At 40.2% G+C, this 19,757-nt stretch overlaps 1 protein-coding gene and 1 long non-coding RNA gene across 13 annotated transcripts; both read left to right on the top strand.

Annotated features, from left to right (window-relative positions):
* The first annotated feature begins 434 nt into the window (after positions 1–434).
* LOC308390769 lies at positions 435–1,999 on the top strand. Its single transcript, XR_013970493.1, has 3 exons — positions 435–620; positions 1,375–1,491; positions 1,800–1,999. It is a non-coding gene; the product is annotated as an uncharacterized lncRNA (long non-coding RNA).
* Positions 2,000–5,926: 3,927 nt separating this feature from the next.
* Positions 5,927–19,214, top strand: brsk1a (BR serine/threonine kinase 1a). 12 transcript variants are annotated; one of them, XM_080873483.1, is made up of 20 exons: positions 5,927–6,435; positions 6,478–7,284; positions 7,416–7,510; positions 7,780–7,865; positions 8,538–8,678; positions 8,937–9,053; positions 9,268–9,301; positions 10,312–10,380; positions 10,560–10,706; positions 11,334–11,365; positions 11,476–11,640; positions 12,130–12,227; positions 12,776–12,929; positions 13,089–13,149; positions 14,143–14,773; positions 14,990–15,038; positions 15,159–15,282; positions 15,600–15,810; positions 16,250–16,339; positions 16,622–19,214. In XM_080873483.1, exons 2-20 carry the CDS (start codon positions 7,200–7,202, stop codon positions 16,831–16,833), a joined length of 2,601 nt encoding a protein of 866 aa, XP_080729609.1. In that variant the 5' UTR covers positions 5,927–6,435; positions 6,478–7,199; the 3' UTR covers positions 16,834–19,214. The 12 variants fall into 12 exon arrangements, with proteins under 12 accessions (XP_080729609.1, XP_080729606.1, XP_080729615.1 ...); XM_080873480.1 differs by having other exon boundaries at positions 5,927–7,284; positions 12,779–12,929; positions 14,497–14,773; positions 16,634–19,214; XM_080873489.1 differs by having other exon boundaries at positions 5,927–7,284; positions 12,779–12,929; positions 14,497–14,773.
* The last annotated feature ends 543 nt before the right edge of the window (positions 19,215–19,757 follow it).

The following is a 19,757-nucleotide window of genomic DNA, read 5'->3' as shown; positions in this document are numbered from 1 at the left end:
AACACTAACTGCCTTTAAAAGCCACCTTGTTTTGGTTAAACTCTCAGCTCAGCCCCCTTAAGCCAACAAAACATTTTAAAACAAAGTGAGGAACCCCGGTATCTTTTAAGCTAACCCCCCCTGTAGTGAGTATTTTGGATGCATTAGGGAACCTTTGTAATGCTCAGTGGTTGATTTAAAAGGTCAGTTATCTGCATATTCATTAGCAGGACAGCCAAACAAAAGAATGGGATAAGGGAATTTAAAGAATTAGGTACTTAATATACAGTGATGTAAATAAACTGGGAAATGAAAGGAGTAAGAGTGGCACAGAACTCAGTTGAACACACTAAAAAAAAGGAACAAAATTAAAGTCGCTTCCTAAATAACGTTCTCCTAACTTCCTGACTTTTTCCTTTCTTAAGCTTCTCACACACCATCACTGTCATGCCTCCTCCCCTCCTCCCTTACCTCCCTCCCTCCTGTGTCCCTCCATCCCTTTTAAAGCGTTACCATATTTGACTGCAGCTCCTGCAGCAGCACACCTCCACAAACTCCACTCTCTCTCCTGTCAAAATGCCAGACTTTGCCGACGCTGTGCCAGCACCATGCCAGGTAATCAAAGAGGACTCTGACAAATGGTGAGTTCTGACAGGAATAAAAGTTCTTTTTGAATCCGTGCTTGCATTCAAAGTTGTAAAATGAATCAGTGATCTTGATTGCTGTTTCCAATCGGTGTGACAGTGCATGAATAAAATATCCTTGTATAATGTGCTCTCGAGTGAGATTTATGAACCGTGTTTGGATTTGGGTTAATAATCTGGCCACTTTCCTGTCTTTTTATGCACAATAGCCAGCGCCCACATTAACATGTCAACCAGTTTAAGTGTCTGTGGGGAAATCTACAGACTGCACTTAGAGTTCATACTAGTTTTTAAACATAACAACATCCAAATGGGACCCATACTGTAATGTCTTGAGAAGCATAAATATATATGAGGTTTAAAATAGACTTCCACTTGTAAACCCTATTGAAGAGGACCAGTACATTCCAGCTGGCTGGTTCATGTTACGTGCATGCAAGAAGATATTTAGTCCGTGTCCACGTGCAGCAGTGATTACTGTCAGTACAGCCGCTCTCCAGATTACTCACTCATCTTCTCGTACTCCACCAAAGGCCGATAAAAGCCACGGTGGAGGCTGAGTTGAAATATATTATTATCAGACCCAACTTGAATAATCCCTTTGATGTGGACTATATTTAGAAATATTCCTATTTAGCTTCAGATGGGTTCATTTGCTTTACATGTCTTCATATTAGCACAAGTTCAAATTAAGGTCCTAAAGAGAACAGACTGATGAGTGTGCTTTTTTAAATCTCACACTGTGTTTCAGTGTCAGAGACAAGGGGATGGAGACCTGTAAAGATCTGATGGATGCCTTCCAGGCCTGTGTAAAAACCCTGTCTGAGGGGTCATGATGCACAGTGAGATCCATTTAAATTTAAAAAAAGTAAGTTCACAGAAATTGCTACAAACTCTTTTACACAGATTTTTCTTTTTCTTCTTCTAAGTCGGCAAAAGCTGAAGATTGTGACATAATCACAAAAGTCGGGAAAAGTCGGGAATAATCAGGCCAAAATAAAACTGTGTTCAAAAACGAATGCAGAAAAGAAAATGAAACAAAATAATACAATTTAAATAATTCAGTAGAAACTGTAGCATGTGTACTGTTGTGTGAATATACCTTTGATGGAAAACTGTTTATCTGAATATTTTGAATGACATATGTGTGTACTTGTGTATATTTTTCAATCACAGCTTTACCTCAGGTTCTTCACTTTCCCATCTTCTTAATACGCTGGAAGAAACCATCTGAAAACTGAAGAGGGGGGTGTTGCTTATGAATTTACCTCCATACTTCTACTTATTCTGTTATAATTGTTGTAATTGTTATACTCTAAGACTAATTAGCTTACTGTCGATAACAAGTTTGTATGATACCTTACAATAAACCTTTTTCAACATACATTATATTGTCTTTCTTTATGGCAGCACACTTTCTGTGTTCTTACATTATTATATGTTGGAGGCTCTCCACTGGTGGACCTGTATGTTCGACTTAATAGAATTAAGAAGAGCTTGTTAATCTCTGCTTAATCCCACTTTAGTACCTACATAGAGCAGTGTAATGTTACATCTGTAGTCTGTGTGTGGGGATCGCTGAAATGTACTAAGCTCAGAGTGGAGAAAGACCCTGGAAAAGACGTTTAATGGGGGTTCTAGAGAGAGAATTAGCACAGAGTATTTTTGCAGGTTTATGCAAAAAGCAAACATCATTCACAGACTGATATGTCTTGTCCTACTTTTTCTTCCCCCCAGGTTTGCATCTTCAAATCCCACAAAAGACTGATTTTTACAATGTATCTGCATTCAGTGTAGAGTATGTCAGGCTTGGCAGACTTCATTCAGTTTCTCCTGCAGGGCTATCGTGTAAGCCTACATATATTCATTATGTTTTTTTTATCAGAAGCAGGATGAGTATCCTCTTTCTGTCCCATTTCTGCACCGTGGTTCAGAGACAAATCCTTGTGGCTGCGTGAAAATCAACCAGCTAGACGCAGATGAAGATGGGCTTTGGGGAATTATCCACCCACACACAACATTTCAATCTGAGATTTTAGAGATTTTTCAAGGCACTTTACGGATGATATATTCAAACGTCCTACTTTATTTATTTATTTAAAATAAAGCTGTCATCTTTGAGTGATTCAGTCAAATCAGCACCCAATGCTTCTCTGCTTCCCTCCAAATTTGCAGACGAGGGCATTTGTCGTTCAGCCTTCTTTAAACGGTTCTGCTCTTTGTAAAATATTTTTTAATGTGGTTGTCAATGAAGTGGAAATTTCCCATGATCAGCACTGTTGAATCTGAGTAGAGTATTTTTATATTATTTGAAAACCGACTATAAAGGTGAAGAGAAAAAACACTAAATCTGATATAGACAAATACAAATTTGCAATGGCACAATGAAAAAAGGCAGTGATTACATTAAGCCCAGTTCTAATTGATCCAAGTGTCCCAATAAGTCATGCCAGTGTGCCAAAGAAATTATGATGATTACTTTACTATTGTGTTCATCCTATTTTGTTATGTCCTTAGTGACAACAGTCTATACATCAGCAGCAGCAATGCTTAAAACTTAAAAAATAATCAAGAAAGATACAGCCTTATCTATTTAAAAGTAACATGTACATTCAACAAATACTGTCCTAAAGTGAAATTCTGAGGGAGCACATTGCTTGTGCATTTATTTTAACCTAAAGCTTTCTAACAAAGAATAAGGCAGATACTAAAGTTAGTGTGAACACTGGATCATAGTTCATCAAACGTCTCCCACTTAACTCTGTTTGATTTGTCTGAAAAAAAAAATAAATAAATAAACTTCTTAATTGTAATTGTGCAAAATTTGAGATTCCTATAAGTCATATATGAAGGTACATATAGTTTTGTTTTTACATGTTTTACAGGCATCATATGTGAGGGGCTCTACATGAGTATTTCAAAACTTTATATTGAAAAAATGAGAAGACTACCACAAATTTTGGATATAATATTAACAAAAATGTGCTCCTTCAAGAAAGATTCATTTGGATTTGGTACATGGTGTAATACCTGAGGTATCTCCCACTGAAGTTGGATGAAAATGTGTGTGACTAAAATCTGAAATTTACTATACTGGAAGGGACCAACAGCCCTCCTGGGGACCAAAATCCATGTCACTCAAAATGTGGTTTTAGTGTCAGGGTTACAGTTGGGTTATGGTTAGGTATAAAAGAAAGTTTCATTTAGTTGACTTGGGCATTATGTCAATGGGATGTCCCCACGAGGATAGCAAACCAGACGTGTGTGTGTGTGTGTGTATTATATTCGAGCTTTAATATCTCTAAACCAATCATCTGATTTTGACAGTTTTGTAGAATATTATGTGCCTAGTGCAGAGAAGCTGTAAATAAAATATCAGTCCTCTACCTGCAAAACTGTGGTTCCTGCAGGCCTTTAAATGCTGTCAGAGATTGGACATCCAATTATTTGAAGGATTCAGGGATCCATCTTTCAATGTTAGCTTGAGTTACACTCCTGACGGCCCATGTACATAGAGCCTTAGACCCAGATATTTAACATTTTATTATTCTTAAAATACAAAGAAGATCCGGCTCAAAGAGTTTTATCAGTTTTGTAGATAGTTTTTTTAAAAAATGCTAGAAAAAAGTTAAAAGACCATAATTCCTTTTTTTTTTAACAGAAAATATTGGAAATAAACCTTTCTGATAATAATAAAATAATAAGTTCCATTAAGAACAGTAGGTTTCCCTTGGAATTGTTTCATGCAGATCTGAGGTGGTCAGATGGACGCTTTATTTCGAACACACTGGAATAGAGATGGAATAACCCCAATATGGTTAAACAGCAACGTGTAAAAATGTCTTGCAAACTGATAATCTATTACGCATTATTATATTTTTTTTTGCTCAAGATTATAAAAATAACTCCTCTGTGCACAAATGAACATTCTTTTTGAATGCTACTACTACTACTAATAAGAAGAATATGATTTATATTATAATATGATATTAATTAACATCAGTGGCAATTGTAGCACACTTGTGGCACACTGAATTTCTCAAAACAGAAACAAGCTACACTGCACATGCTCATTAGGACTCTTTCTCTGCCGGTAGAAAAAATGCAGTTAGATTTCTCCTGCAGAAATTTTCCAGGTCAAAATTGATTCGGATGTAAAAAAGTAAGGTTTTTTTTTTTGATCTATAGTATTTTTATTCTACTGTCTAAAGTTTAGATGACTTAAACGTACTTCAACGTTATCTTTGTGTTATCGGTTAAAAAGTAACATCAGTGGATTGTGGTAAAATAGGTATTGCTTGGTAGAATAAAAGCTTGTAATGGGTGCCATATGTCATAAATAAATGTGAGTCGTTGGGCTTAAATTGTAAGAAATACATTTTTCTTTCAGTAAAGAAAAAATTCAGTAAAATCTTTGTGTAAATTTTAAAAATTGTGTACATTTTATTTGTAAGATAATTTCTGTACCATTTCTGTTTTTCTTCTGTAGAAACAGAAAGCTCAATAGTAGATAGAAAAAACACTTTACTGTCACTGAAATATTCATCTACTATGTAATTGCTTTGGTGTAGTATGTTCATGTGAGAGGTGTTTAACATTAGGAAAAGCAGTAAAACGTGTTATAATGCAGTTAAACGTCCAAAATCTGGGCCCTTTACATTTTTCAAACGTTTCCAGTGAATCTTACTGGAGTCTCTCCCAGGCTGATTCTGGCCCCTGAGCCTTATGTTTCATACCACTGATCTACGTGACTACTAAATTCATTCTGTTTGACATGCAGTTACTATGATTTTTTTTTCCAGTGTTGATTAAAATATTTTAAACATGCCTTTGTAGTCACTAACTAAAAGTAGTCATATATTGACACGGTTTGTTTTATAATGGTTACTGTCTATTTTCTATCTTTCTTTAAAAAAAAATCAGTGCAACGAAACAGACACAGAATGATTGTTAAATGTTAGTATGTTTTGATTAAATTATCGACGCTACACTAAGTTGTGCACTTCAAATTTGACAGCTCATAGGAATAAATGATCAAATAAAACAGGACTCTCTAGATATCCCCTAACGAATTGCGTCTGTATCCGCTCCCTGCGTCCATGTATGAATAAAAAGAATAATAATGATAATGATAAATGTCGATGACAAAAACAGTGAAGGAGGTGTCCGCTGCAACTCCCGGGAGCCCACTGCGTGGCCTGTGCTGATGTGAATGCAGAGATAGGCGTATTTTGAGGAAGATGATCGGGAGGAGGAGGGCGGGGGAGGAGAGGAGACGAGAGGAGAGAGGATGGAGAGGGAGTGAGACCCGGATGCTGATGCGAGTGAGGCGAAGGAAGGAAGAGGGGAGAGAAAATATCGATTTACGGCAAGAAAACCGAAGGGAGTGTAATAGAAGGGGCCTTTACCCTGCGTGAACTGTCATCAGGAGCGAGGAGGGGGATACGGCAGCTGGTTATAGCGCACCCATATCCGCGGATATCCGTGTGCGTGTGTGTGTGTGTGTTTTGCACCTGTATACCCGGCGGTGAGGGGAGGAGGACACGCCAAAGGAGAGAAGAGAAGATGCTGTGATCCGCTACTTGCAGGGATGTAGAGAGGGAGAGACGGGAGAGTCAGGGAGGGGGAGGACGGCGCTACGTTAAAAAAAGATGCTTGTTTTGCGGGGAATACGCGTTTCACCTCGAAGTATTGTGAGAATGCGGCGGCCGTGTAATAAATCGTACCGTTTGGCGAAGCCCAGAAACTTCAGGCGGTGTCGGTTTTTTTGACAGGCGGCGCGAGCGAGACGGCCGTTCGTCAAGGCGTTGAAGCTAAAGCTAGCCTCGCTGCTGTGTGGGAGAGCGGCGGCGAGGCTAAAATAGCATGTTGTTGGACCTGTGAAACAGGCCTGGCAGTGAGGGGAAAACAGTGATTTCATTTTCAGTGCAAGCATACACTTGACGTATTGGACGTTTTGTCCGTTTACTTAACTAAAAATAATATTAAGCGTAGGAAAAATACATGAATATTTTAAGGCAGACGTGAAAACCTGCTCGTTTTAAGGCTATATAAGGGTAACGTTTCTCATTAACAGTCATATATCGTTAACGTCATACGTATAACAAGGTGTGAGTTATAGAAATAAGCTAATGTACATAAATAAGACTCGTTAGTTTGCCTACTTTAGAGTAGTGGTTGGTATTTAACACAGAAAACACCCTAAAAACTTAATGCCATGTCAGTTCCCCCCGCTTTATTCTACATATAGCAAGATGTTTTGTAAAAAAAATAATAATTAAAAAAATAAACATTATGTTTACCGTGTTGTCTCGGTTTAGATGAAAAACGTCCACCCAGGTGTTGTAAATCAGCAGCAGTTTTCACTTCTATGGTTTTTTGTTTTTTTCACGTTCATGAAGTGACTTCAAAGAAAGTCCGTGTTACCGCTGACATAAAAAGACAGTCGTTCTAATTTGAGCATCGTCTTGTCTCCCACAGTAACTTCTGTGTAAGCTGTACAATATCACAGTAATTGCAATAACTACAGTGCAGTAAGTAGTAATAATTGTGTGTTAGCCTCCAGTTAAGAGCAGTATGAGTAAGGAACTGTCTCTAAGTCAGTCAGCTCAATATGTTGGGCCCTATCGACTGGAAAAGACTCTGGGGAAGGGACAGACAGGTGAGTATTGCCGAGTTGTTTCTGAAATTAAAACTAGTGTTTTGTGTAGGGTTTAAACTGTGCGCTTTTATTCTACCCCCACCCGCCACCCTTCTTGTGTTTTATAATGATCTCTCTCATCCAATCTACAGGACTTGTCAAACTGGGGATCCACTGTATTACGGGTCAGAAGGTAGCCATCAAAATAGTCAACAGAGAGAAGCTGTCTGAGTCAGTCCTGATGAAGGTACAGTCTGACGCTGTTGAAGGCGTTGCTCACAGTGACGTTAATGATGACACTTATATGTATATGCATATACATATATATGTATATGTATATATATATATATATATAGCATGGTGTTTTAAGATGTTGACAAAATGTCCCATATTCACTATATTTATCGTCTGTATGAGTTAACAGTTAACCTCCGTTCAGATGTGTGAAAAACAACTCGCTCATGAGCCTCGCTTCAAAATCTTTCTCTCTCTATGCTTTCCCTTCTTTCTAACCAGGTTGAAAGGGAGATTGCCATTCTGAAACTGATTGAGCATCCGCATGTATTGAAGCTGCATGATGTTTACGAGAATAACAAATATCTGTGAGTTCCCTCTGCATTCAGAAAAAGCCTTTCTCTTTGGCTCAATGCAGTCTGCATGCTTTCTAGCTGCATACTAATCTTTGGAGTGGGATGAGTATAAATATTTCAAGAAAAGCTGTAATAATCTGCTGTCGTTACTGTAAGTCTCACTTTTCCTTCATCCCCTACTTTTATTCTCAAAAGTCTGTCTTAATGAGGAGTATGTCTCAAATCTATTAATACCCTTACAAAACAACTGTTGGAGTAGACAGATGGGTTGTCCGAAAGTGAGTACAGCCTGAATATTGTAGTCCTAGTATCCAACATCATAAGCTTATTATATCAAACCATGGGAAGTGTCTAAGTTTAAATAGTTTTTTCTTAGCATCTTGTCTGCTTTTCACTACTTGCACCACTTTTCCACCAATGTGGTGCCAAACTAAGAACCTGTTTCCCACATTTTCACCAAAAGTGCAAACACTGATATCCTTTTCTGCGGGATGGGCCTTTAATTCTCTTCCTGTAGAAACTACATCAAACTTTTGCAGTGTTCGGTTTGGTCAAAAAAGTCGGTTGGTCCTCTAAAAGCACCAGGGCAGAACTGGCTCTGCGCTTGGTCCGGCACCACATCAGTGGAAAAGCGTTATCAGAATCATAAGTTCAAATCACACTGTTGTCCCTGTTTGTGGACAGGTACCTGGTGTTAGAGCATGTGTCAGGAGGAGAGCTTTTTGACTACCTGGTAAAGAAGGGCCGGCTAACTCCAAAAGAGGCCAGGAAGTTCTTCAGGCAGATCATCTCTGCTTTGGATTTCTGCCACAGTCATTCCATCTGGTTGGTTTTTTGCACCGAGCTGTAATAACCGTGTTTGAGTCAAGTTCATATGTAGGATGTTGATTTAAGACTCATCTACTGACTTACAAAGCTATTTTGAGCGTTTCTTTTTAAACAATACAACAGCTGTTGTCTGATGTACTAAATGAGTGAAACACATTATGATTGTGCAAACACATTTTCAGAGTCATGCAGTTGTATTTGATTTAAAGCATCATGTTGACAACAACTCTAACAGTATTGGTTGTATGTGTGCAGTCACAGAGACCTGAAACCTGAGAACTTGCTCCTGGATGAAAAGAACAACATTCGTATTGCTGACTTTGGCATGGCCTCCCTGCAGGTGGGAGACAGTCTGTTAGAAACCAGCTGTGGGTGAGTATCAACTCTGTGTGTGAGCTTCATGAATGATGATGTACATACATAAACAGGGTTATATAATTCAACAACTTGCAGTATGACTCTGTACATTTTAAAGGCTCCACGTCAGCAGAAAAATACAGCGTCTACAACACAGATCTATGACTTCTTTTATACAGTGCTCATTTTACTTTCACTAATATTAATGGCAAACCTTTTCTGATTTTAGATCACCACATTACGCTTGCCCTGAGGTTATACGGGTAAGTATCCAGCTCTTATTCTCTGTATTCTCAAATGTTCTTGTTTGAAATGTAAATAAAAAAAATTTTTTGTAGAGAGATAAATCGCTCCAAAGGTACATGATCTAAACCAGGGATGTCAAACCCATTTTACACTGTGGGACATGTACAGTCCACTTTGATCTTAAGTGTGTTTGATCAGTTAAACTCTGCTTTCTGAGAGTGTAAAGAAGTTAAATCACACATTTAATCTCAGAGATATTTTGATATTTAAAAACGAAGTGCAATTTCAACAATACAGTTTTTCTGCATGCTAAAGAAATGCTGTGTTGGGCTTAAATTGTAAGAAGTAAATATATAAAATTACAGAAAGAGTTCTGTTAGTTTATTACTCAGTCTGTGATTATGAACATTTTTGTTATTTGACAGAGCATCCTGTTTTTTTTGAAATGGTGAACCCTATGTAAAAATTGTACATTTCTATAGTAGACAGTGAAAAAACAGGAATTTTCTGTCATTTAATTGTTTATCTTTTACTTATTTACTTTGGTGTAGTATGAATGGTTTTTCAAAAAGCTGTTAAAAGTTTGAAAATACAATAAAAAGTCAAATTTATGCCCCCACATTTTCCATAGCTCTCCAGTGGGCCTGATTGGCGTCTTTGGCTGGCCAATTCTGGCGGCCGAGCCTTATGTTTGACACCCCTGATGAAAACTAACCAGTAACATGACACTTTTAATGTTAAGTTCAGTCTGTCTCGTGAGTTGTTTTTCTGAACGTTCACACCTTTTAGCATGAGTAAATCTTTAGGACACTCAGCATTTAAAAGATTATCCAGTGTTGTCGATTCAAATCTGGCTTCATGGTATTTTTAGACTGAGTTTGACTAAATGGATTTTAGTGTTCCTTTCAGTGTTTTTCAAGCTGAAATCAGCCTAAATCATCCTGTGACGGGTGCCAAGTTTTGTGAATCACTTTTGTATTGAAATGGCCGGCGGTGAATAAAATCATAAGTGTTTGTGTGTTTGCAGGGGGAGAAGTATGATGGGCGGAGAGCAGATGTGTGGAGCTGTGGGGTCATTCTGTTTGCCCTACTGGTGGTAAGTCTTTTACTTGTGTTTTCACAGTGCACTTTGGTCTTTTTTAAAATCCCTTATCTAATGTTTTTTGCAGTTTTTTCTTACATCCCACGCTTGCCAGTGTTTTTTTTTTTTTAATGCAATCTGTTTTTTTGTTCCTTTCTTGTTTTTGTCTCTCTCTCTCTCTCTCTGCCCTACAGGGGGCCCTTCCTTTTGACCACGACAATTTACGCCAGCTCCTGGAAAAGGTAAAGAGCGGGGTGTTCCACATGCCTCACTTCATCCCCCCGGACTGTCAGTCCCTGCTGAAGGGAATGATTGAGGTCAACCCTGAAAAGAGGCTCACGGTATGAGACTGCTCACATTAGTCCAGACCTCAGATGCAGCATGCATTTACACCTGTTTTCAGTCACCTGCCTTAAACTGGGATTGCCTCTCCTTCTGTAAGATAAAATATATGTTTAATGGGACTCTTGCTTTTGGTACAAATAATTTTTGTCTCGATTCACTTTTAGATGATCCTTCTTGCCTTTCCTATTATCCTTTTTTGCTGGATCTGCACTCTAGCTGATATTTATGTGTGGCACAGTTGCATTTTGTATGTGTTTTATTGGCGCATTCATTGCAATACTGTACAGTCAGGAAGATGCATCGTAGTGGCAGCTGTTAAAGCATGTTTTGGGGACTTAACTGAGTCATCTAGAACTTGCTCAGTAATATTTCTAACACACACACACACACACACACACACACAAGTGATTTTCTGATTAAACTTTCAAAAGCAAACATTGCAGAGTTGAAAATGTTTTTTATGATCCAGTTTAATGGGTAATATTCTGCAATCGTGAGATTTGTGGATGTATAAAAAAAAAAAAAAGTGATGTGAACTGTTTACACAGCACAGCTCTGTGGCCATCTGGCTGTTAACTGACTGTAGACACTAATGGCCCCATCTGCCCTGTCACCCCTTATAGCTAGAGGCCATCCAGAAACATTCCTGGTATCTGTGAGTATACATTCGTTTTCTCATACGTGACTGCTGAAGTGATCGTATTTAATCATGTACAGTACATCTGTGTCATTCCTATGTGCTTCATTTTGTTTGACTCCTACTAGGGGTGGTCGTAACGAGCCGTGTCCTGAGCAGCCTCCTCCAAGGCGGGTTTGTGTGAGGCGAATCTTGTCCCTGACTGAGCTGGACCCAGATGTGCTGGACAGCATGCACTCGCTCGGTTGTTTCCGAGACAGAGTCAAGCTCACACGTGACTTGCAGTGTGAGGAGTAAGTCATTTCTTTCAGCTTCCAAACACGTTTGTGGTTTCTAGCGTCAGCTTGAAATGGCTGGAAAAATCAGAACATTTGTGGCATATAATATGCAATGCAGTCACAAGCATGTAATATTTCTTTCAGTGTATATTTTGCTTTTGCTGTTGCGTATTTTTTGTTGTTGTATTTTTTTCTCCTTTTAACACTCAGCCGATTATGCAACCGATTAATATTGGCCACAAACATCCTATCTTGTCTTATTTGCCTATATAGTGTTGAGTTAGAGGAAGGAGTATGTGGCTTATTTTTAGCTCTTTTCCCATTGGTGTGATCAGTTAAATAAACTGATTGTGTCATGAAATCCATGTCTGCGTGACCGTGTGAACAGCCTACTAAAAGCTAATCGCGTGGCTGTGTGGCATCCATACAGATTTCCTTTTTAAATAAATATTATGACATTTTAGCATCTCATTCAATCTGTATTTTTCTCCCACCCCCCAACAGAGAAAACCAGGAGAAAATGATCTATTACCTTCTGCTAGACAGGAAAGAGCGGTACCCCAGCTATGAGGATGAGGACTTACCTCCGCGCAATGATGTAGGTCAGTCTTTAGGGGGCAGGAGGGATCCACTCAAGAGAGGATGCTACAGTTATCGGTCTGAGACACATTTTACCGACTTTTTCAAGAGCGGTGTTCCTGTATGCTCAGTTCTCCTTCCAGTGAATTAGGGATTACTTGAGGTTATGATTTAAACACTATTAAGTTATAATTTTATTACTTGATGCACTGACTGCACTGACTAGCATTAGCATTAGAGATAAAATATACAGCAGTATGGCCCTTAATGTCCTTGTGTTGGAGTTTTAGTGTGTTTACCTGTTTCTTTAATACTATAAGTTGTCGCTGGCTTTTACCATGATTATACCAGCCTTTGCAGGACATCTGCAAGCTTTGTCTATGAGATAAAACTGGAAGGGACAGCAATTCTGTAAATGCAAATGAAGCTAAGTTTATCACAGTCACAGATGGCGCAGTGAGCAAAAGGCCTGTGAAAGAATTTTTCAGAAGAAATTCCTGAAGTGCGAAACACAGCACAAAGCTTAAAATTAAAACAAAATTTGTAACGAGTTTACGGTGGCGTTTCTCAGCAGACCCTCCTCGAAAGCGCGTCGACTCCCCTATGCTGACGCGCCACGGCCGTTGCCGTCCCGAAAGGAAGAGCCTGGAGGTCCTGAGTGTCACCGAACAAGGGTCTCCTACACCACCTCGCAGGGCCCTGGACACAGCTGCACACAGCCAGAGGTATAGCATGTTTTTCTTACACATATATAGTACATACACTCTGTATTCTGCAGAATTAGAGCGCAAGAATTCATTATCATACAGTTTTTGTTTTGGGGGGTTTTTTCTTGGGGGGGGGGGGGGTTTAACAGCCTATTAATCTTTGGGTCTCTTTGTCAGGTCTCGCTCAGTCAGTGGAGCGTCAACCGGTCTCTCCTCCAGCCCTCTCAGTAGTCCCAGGGTAAGGTTCTGTAAACCAACTTGTTCATACTTTTACTACATTATCTTTGAACACTATACCTGGATCCATAATAAAATGCTAATTTCTGGTAGTCTGCATTTATATTATTTAACTCCTGTCAATAATATAGCTTTAAGTCCAGTCTCATATTTGTGTCCTGCAGTTCAGACAGCTGTCAGTGTCAGCAGGGTACTGTGTACATTTTAGCCTCATTGGGCAATAACAGCTCTGTAAACCAACAGTGGAAATGACTTCAGAGATAATGTTGACAGACTAGGTAGTAATTTAGTTTACCTCAATTCAGTATTACTCCTTTGCCAACTATTGATTCAGTATGTAACAATGCGGTTTTTTTGCTGATGTCAGTCTCTACATGAAGCTGCTTTAAAAAAAACAAATATTCACTCCTCGCAACTCCCTAAAATATCTTCTCAGTCATTTTTACACATCATCACAACACAGGTCCCTTAAATGAATTGTCTCACCCAACAGGAGGCTTGCATTTGTTTTCTGTCTTCATGTCACTTTTCTTCCTCCTCATGCATGAGCTAGTTTTATATATGATAATTTGAACAATTTGACAGCTTAATTAGATGCTTTATTGGATAATTAATGGTTTGATTGTGCTTGAAAGTGTATAAAAACAGTCCCTAAAGGGTAAAAAAAAAAACCTTAATTGGCAGCAATTACTCTATAGTAACACCTTCACAGCCACTGTCCTGTGTCACTGCATTCTTAACCCTGCCACAACTTGTCACGAAACCCTCACTTTCAATAGATTTAAAGGGCGCGTACAAAAGACTGAAATGCACTAAATGAAAGACTTTATGATCGGCACTGAGAACTGCATTCGGCACTTTCACTCCTCACAAGATGCACTCTTCTGTCATTAAGCATGATATTCATTTCCATCCTTTCTCCATTTTCCATCCCTTCTCTTTCTTGTTTTCCATGTCTCCCACCCCCTCACCCTGACAAACCCCCACCCCCCAGTCCTATCAGAGCCCCGTCTTCACTTTCAGCCAATCAGATGTCACCTCTGCCACCGCTTCCCCACTCACAAAGGAGTCCAAACAGGGAAGCACCACCACTCCTCGCTCAGCACGGGCTCATGACAAGCCCAAAGCTCCCCCAAACCCAAAGACCCAGACCTTGCCCACCAAGGGACCCGCCAACCGACCCCACCTACAGCCCATCAAATCCTTGCCTCTGCAAAATCCATCCTCCCGCTCGCCCTCCCCTTCCCCACTCCTGTCACCCATCCCCCGTTTCTTCTTCCCTTCCTCTTCTGTCCTAAAGTCAGTGACTAAGAGCTTCTACCCAAACTCTGCCCACTCTGTGCCGCAGGTCACTCCCCAGGGCTCTCCGTTGCCCACACCCTTGGGCACCCCTGTTCACCACCCTCACCACCCCTCCTCCACCCCGCCCTCCTCTTCCTCGTCCTCATCCTCCTCGCGGGCGGAGGGAGGGGGAGGGGTGGGCTCACTGTCGCTGACCCCACCCTCCAGTCCAGGAGGGGGGAGCGGCATGGCAGCCAGCAGCTCTGCCCATTGGAGGACTCGCCTCAATTCTTTCAAGAACAACCTCCTGGGCTCACCAAGATTCCATCGGCGTAAATTGCAAGGTCAGTCCTGCATGTTTGCTCTCATATTTTGTGGGAGTTATGCTTTTAGTGTGTAGGATTATAGCTTCAGAAGATTTCATTACTTCTAATACACTGGTTTCCTTTTTCAGCTTTCATCTCTGTAATCGCTGAGGATTATCTATAAGTTTTTCCTTTTGCTCTATTCTGTCAAATGTCGATTGCGGAATTTTTGTGTGTGCTTCATCTCTCTCACAGTTCCTACATCAGAGGATATGTCCAGCCTAACGCCAGAATCCAGCCCTGAGTGAGTCCCAGCTCCTGGAGATAAATATTTGTTGAGGTGTCGTATTTTCACGGTATAAAGCCGTTTGTTTACGCTGTCTGTGTCTCCTCATGCTGTGTATTTCTTTTGTCTGGCTACCAGGCTAGCTAAGAAATCGTGGTTTGGGAATTTCATCGGCTTGGAGAAAGAGGAGCAGATCTTCGTGGTGATCAGAGACAAACCGCTGAGCTCTGTTAAAGCTGACATTGTCCACGCCTTCCTGTCTGTGAGTGTCTGACTTGGACTGTCCTTCACTGCTCTCGCGATCAAAGCATGGCTCTGGCTGGATCTGACTTGTGCTCTCATACTGTACACACTCCATTTCTCTCATTATTTCAGTTTTCTCTTTATTTAATCTTTATTTGATCTTGCTCACTCGTGGCATGTAGATGGATCACTTTGCTTTCACCAATGGCTCACTCTTTCTCTCTCCTCTCCTCACCCTCACCCTTTGTCTCCCTATACTCACGTCGGTCCCCATACCTCTCCCGCCTCGTAAGTCTGTCGGTCTCTCTGCTTCTTCTCTGTCGCCCCACCACACAGATCCCATCCCTCAGTCACAGCGTCCTCTCACAGACCAGCTTCCGAGCCGAATACAAATCCTCCGGCGGTCCCTCCGTCTTCCAGAAGCCCGTCAAGTTCCAGGTGGACATTGCCTTTTCCGAGGGCGAGAGGGAGCGGGACAGGGAGAGAAACGAGAGGGAGGGCAGGAGGGAGACAGGAATTTACAGCGTGACATTCACCCTCATATCAGGCAAGTAAAGCAGATGCTAAAATTAGCTAATTGTGGAATGAAATGTTAAACATTTTGACAAAACTGTGTCGCTCCCTGAAAAAATCTCAATTTTTGCAAATCTGCTCAACAGCTTTCTGCTTTGGAAAGTTATATGAACAAATCAATAATACTCTTGTCAGCAAGTAAAGCTATAGCAAGATGAGGTTTAATAAGTAAAGGGGTTTAAGAGGGTTAATAAGTAAACCTTATAGTAAAATACTCAACATTTCCTGAAATGTTTATGTTTTTGAGCAGTATTTTTAAGTTGAAACTGGGTTCAACTTGGTTTGTTTTTACCAAATTGAGGGTTTTTCTCTGAAAATAACTTTGGATGTATAAAAAAAATCAGGTGACGTTAAGATCATATTATTTTGGAACAGTACCTACCCTAAGTTAAATGTGTGTGACTCCTCTTCAGGTCCGAGTCGCAGGTTCAGACGGGTGGTGGAAACGATTCAAGCGCAGCTTCTCAGCTCCCATGATCACCCACTGGTGTCAGCCCTATCTGGTAAGATTGCTTAACCACACAATACTTTTCCACACACTGCTGTAGAAATTCACCCTGTTTAAATTTTAGTCTTTGAGCTGATTTCTAGATCTATATTTGTTCTTGGAGCTGACTATAATAGCTTTGCATGATTCACAGTTCCTAGACTATAGTGAGCGAAGCATAGGGTGGAAGATTAGCTGCCACCTTAATCACCTTAATTCACACCTGCATTTCTGCCACTGACCCGTGAAGCCTGTGGATTGTAAACATTCAGAGTGACTTTCCCGTTCTCTTCTCTTGATCCCTTCCCAGATGAGAAGAACAGTCGGCCCCACGGGACCCCCACCCGCCAAAACTCGAGGCGCTCCGAGGGTGGGGGCGACAGGTGCGAGTGGGGTGACCGAGCAGATGGCGGAGGCATAGGAGGCAGCGGGGGAGTTCTGCAGCGCAGAGGCTCCGCCAAAGAGAGAACCCGACTGCTGTCCTCCAACGGAACCCAATCCCAACCGTAGGATAGAAAGTTAGACTGCGCAGCAGGATGCCTGAACTACACCAGAAAGAAGACAGTGTAATTTCATCTCCAAGTATCCCTGCAAGCCATGAGCTACTCCTATTCTTCCTTGTCTAAGTTACTGAAGGTGCTTGACCACAGAGCAAGGATTGAGCCTTTTTCCTCCCCATCATGCACATTTTTTCCAACTCGAGATTCTACCGATCTTATGATTACCAGGATTCCTACCCTTAAATGAGAAACAAGTGTTAACAAACCGCCCTTTAATGAAAAAAAATAATAACAATACGTGAATGAGCAGTTTGGTATATATCATAGGTACAGCTTCACAGATCAAACTAGGAATTTTGAAGTGCTAATGTGCATGCCAGTTAGCGAATCAGCCTGTTCAAGGATGCTGATATGATCAGATAGGCTAGTCTACCATATCATCGTATTACAGTATCCAACACCAAAAAAAAGGAAAAAAATAAATAATAGTCTTGTGATGGTTCTCGAGATTACTCCTAAAATGAATCAGTGCGCTCATATCACTATCAAGCAACATCTAAACCCGCCCACTAAAAAGAAATATGAATGCATCTCAGCAGAAGAATCCTAAAGAGTTAGCACCCTGCTGCCGCCCCAGTGAGTGGCGATGAGCTCAGTGAAGGTCCTGTTTTTCTCCAGCAGTGTCTCCTCCTAAGGTAAAGAAAACCAACAAAGTAAGCTAAGTAAGTGAATGTGAACAAAAAAAGATATTTTTTTATTTAGTTTTTATTTATGTTTACACATTTCTTTTAAGGATGTCAGTAGCACAGTGATCACAGTAAAGACAGCAACTGAGACACTCCACACAGTGTTTGACAGTGGAAGCTGCTTTTCCGACAGGCATTCATTCAGAGTTAAGTGTTTCGATTCTTTTATATTTGCTTTTTACTCAGAGACAATATGAAACAATGCTTCTAAGATTTTTGCATTGGACCCTCGTTGCTCTGAAGAAAAGTGTTTGAACAGAAATATGAACAGTAATATATGAAAGCTTTGTTTTGTCGTCACTATCCGTGATTAGCTTCATGAACCTCATCACAGCTGTTTGCGCCCAGATTGAATGAGAAGAGCATCACCGGCCTGTGGATCAAACAGAAACCGCCTTTCTCGTCAAGCTTTGTCTCCTGTTGCCATAGTATTCATATACTGACTCATGTCAAAATAAAGCAAACAAACAAACAAAAAAAGAAGATACACAGTAAGGAAATTCATCAATGGGACGCATTCATGATGCTGGACTTTAAAAAAGGTGTCAGCTTCTTGTTGAACAGGACTTCCTAACCCCACGCTCGTTATTTCAGTGTTCACCGACAAGCCAAGTATCCCTCGCCGCACCCTTGCTCATCACTAAGAGTCGCCATTCTGCAAGCAGACGTAGCAACTCAAGGCAGTCACATATATTACTCCAGTACTCTATCAGACTAGTCGATGTTCATCACAGTCTTCCATACAGTGCAATATGCAACAAGAGTGCAGAAGGATTTCAGAGAGACACACAGTGCTACACTTTATTATTTTAATGTCATTTTTTCTAATCTGTCGATTTTTCTGTCTGTTGTTTATTTATTCATTTATGGGGGGGTTTTGTCATGTATTTGTTTTATAAACTAGATTTCATGCCAACAAAATGTGTCAATAACAAACCCAAGAAACCCGTTCCTGTTCCTGTTATTTACTCTTTTTTTCCGATAGCAGCAGTTGCTCTCATCTCACGTCCCCACTGAGCTTTTGTCTGTATCTTGCGTTTCTGTGACTCACACTGATCTCTGGTAACTGGTATCTGTGTGCGAGACGGGTGGGTGGCGACTGAATGAGAGTGGGCTGAGCACTTTGCAGCGGATGCGTTTTGAGGTAGTTACGTGTGGATTTTCCCGACTGACCCAGTGATTTTGAACTAACCAACACAGCCAAACCCTAACAGGCCTATGTTTTCTCTGTCACAAACACACATGAGCACATCAAATACTTGCTTGTTGGCTTTATCTCCTGTGTTAATGCCTTGTCCGTTTGACCTGTCTGTCCCGCTTCCTCACCTCTGTTTTGTTCCCATTGTCACAAGAAGAGAAACTGTATGGAGTTGTTTGCCTCACAGTCCTAAACACACTGATTGCTCACCTCATCTTTCACGTCACCTTCATTTTTCATTGACCCAACTCTGGCTAAGATTGTAAACTATTCTCCATCCATAAGGGTCAGTAGAATAAGGTGTTTAAAAAAAGAAATGTCTGTATCATAATTTAAATATAAAAAGTGCACTATTATAACTATTGCCTGTGATTAAAAAGAACAATTATGATTGAATTGATGGTCAAAATAAAGAGAGATCCACCTTATTGTTATGGTTACAGTAATAAACCCTAAATTCATATGTGTGTCTGTTTAGTTCCTGTGTAAAAAAAGAAAAGAAAAAGTGGCTTACTTTTAGGAAGCTTTTCCTTTCTTCATGACAGTTTGTCGTGACACACTGTCACACAAACGGGAAGTGTAATGTCTTATACAGTAATTATAGAATAATATTAAAGATTCTTGTAACCTTCTGAAGTTAGAATACTCAAGGCAAGTTTGATGGAGTTTATAATCACATTTTTTTTCAATTTAAGCAAACCTTCAGAAAAATCTGGTCAACTTGAATCAAGATTTTTCAGAAATATGTGTAAGAGACCTTAATTGCTTTGCTAAAATATAAAACAGAGAAAAACAAAACCTCTGTTTTATTCTCTTGTAGAAACAAGGAAAGCTGTGCCACGTGATCCAAACTATCCACCCCTTAAAAACGTTAACATTTCACAAAAACTCCTACTCTCGGCATTTTGTTTAAGAAGATTGGCATTGCCTCATCGCTCAGGTATTATGGGCGTTACTCTCAAAGCGTTGTCGTGAAATTTACCACAGTCC

The sequence above is a fragment of the Rhamphochromis sp. 'chilingali' genome (assembly GCF_963969265.1).
Source record: "Rhamphochromis sp. 'chilingali' genome assembly, chromosome: 22".
Classification (NCBI taxonomy): Eukaryota; Metazoa; Chordata; class Actinopteri; order Cichliformes; family Cichlidae; genus Rhamphochromis; species Rhamphochromis sp. 'chilingali'.
The sequence above is the reverse complement of the archived record's forward strand: the minus strand, read 5'-3'. Positions and strand labels throughout refer to the sequence as shown.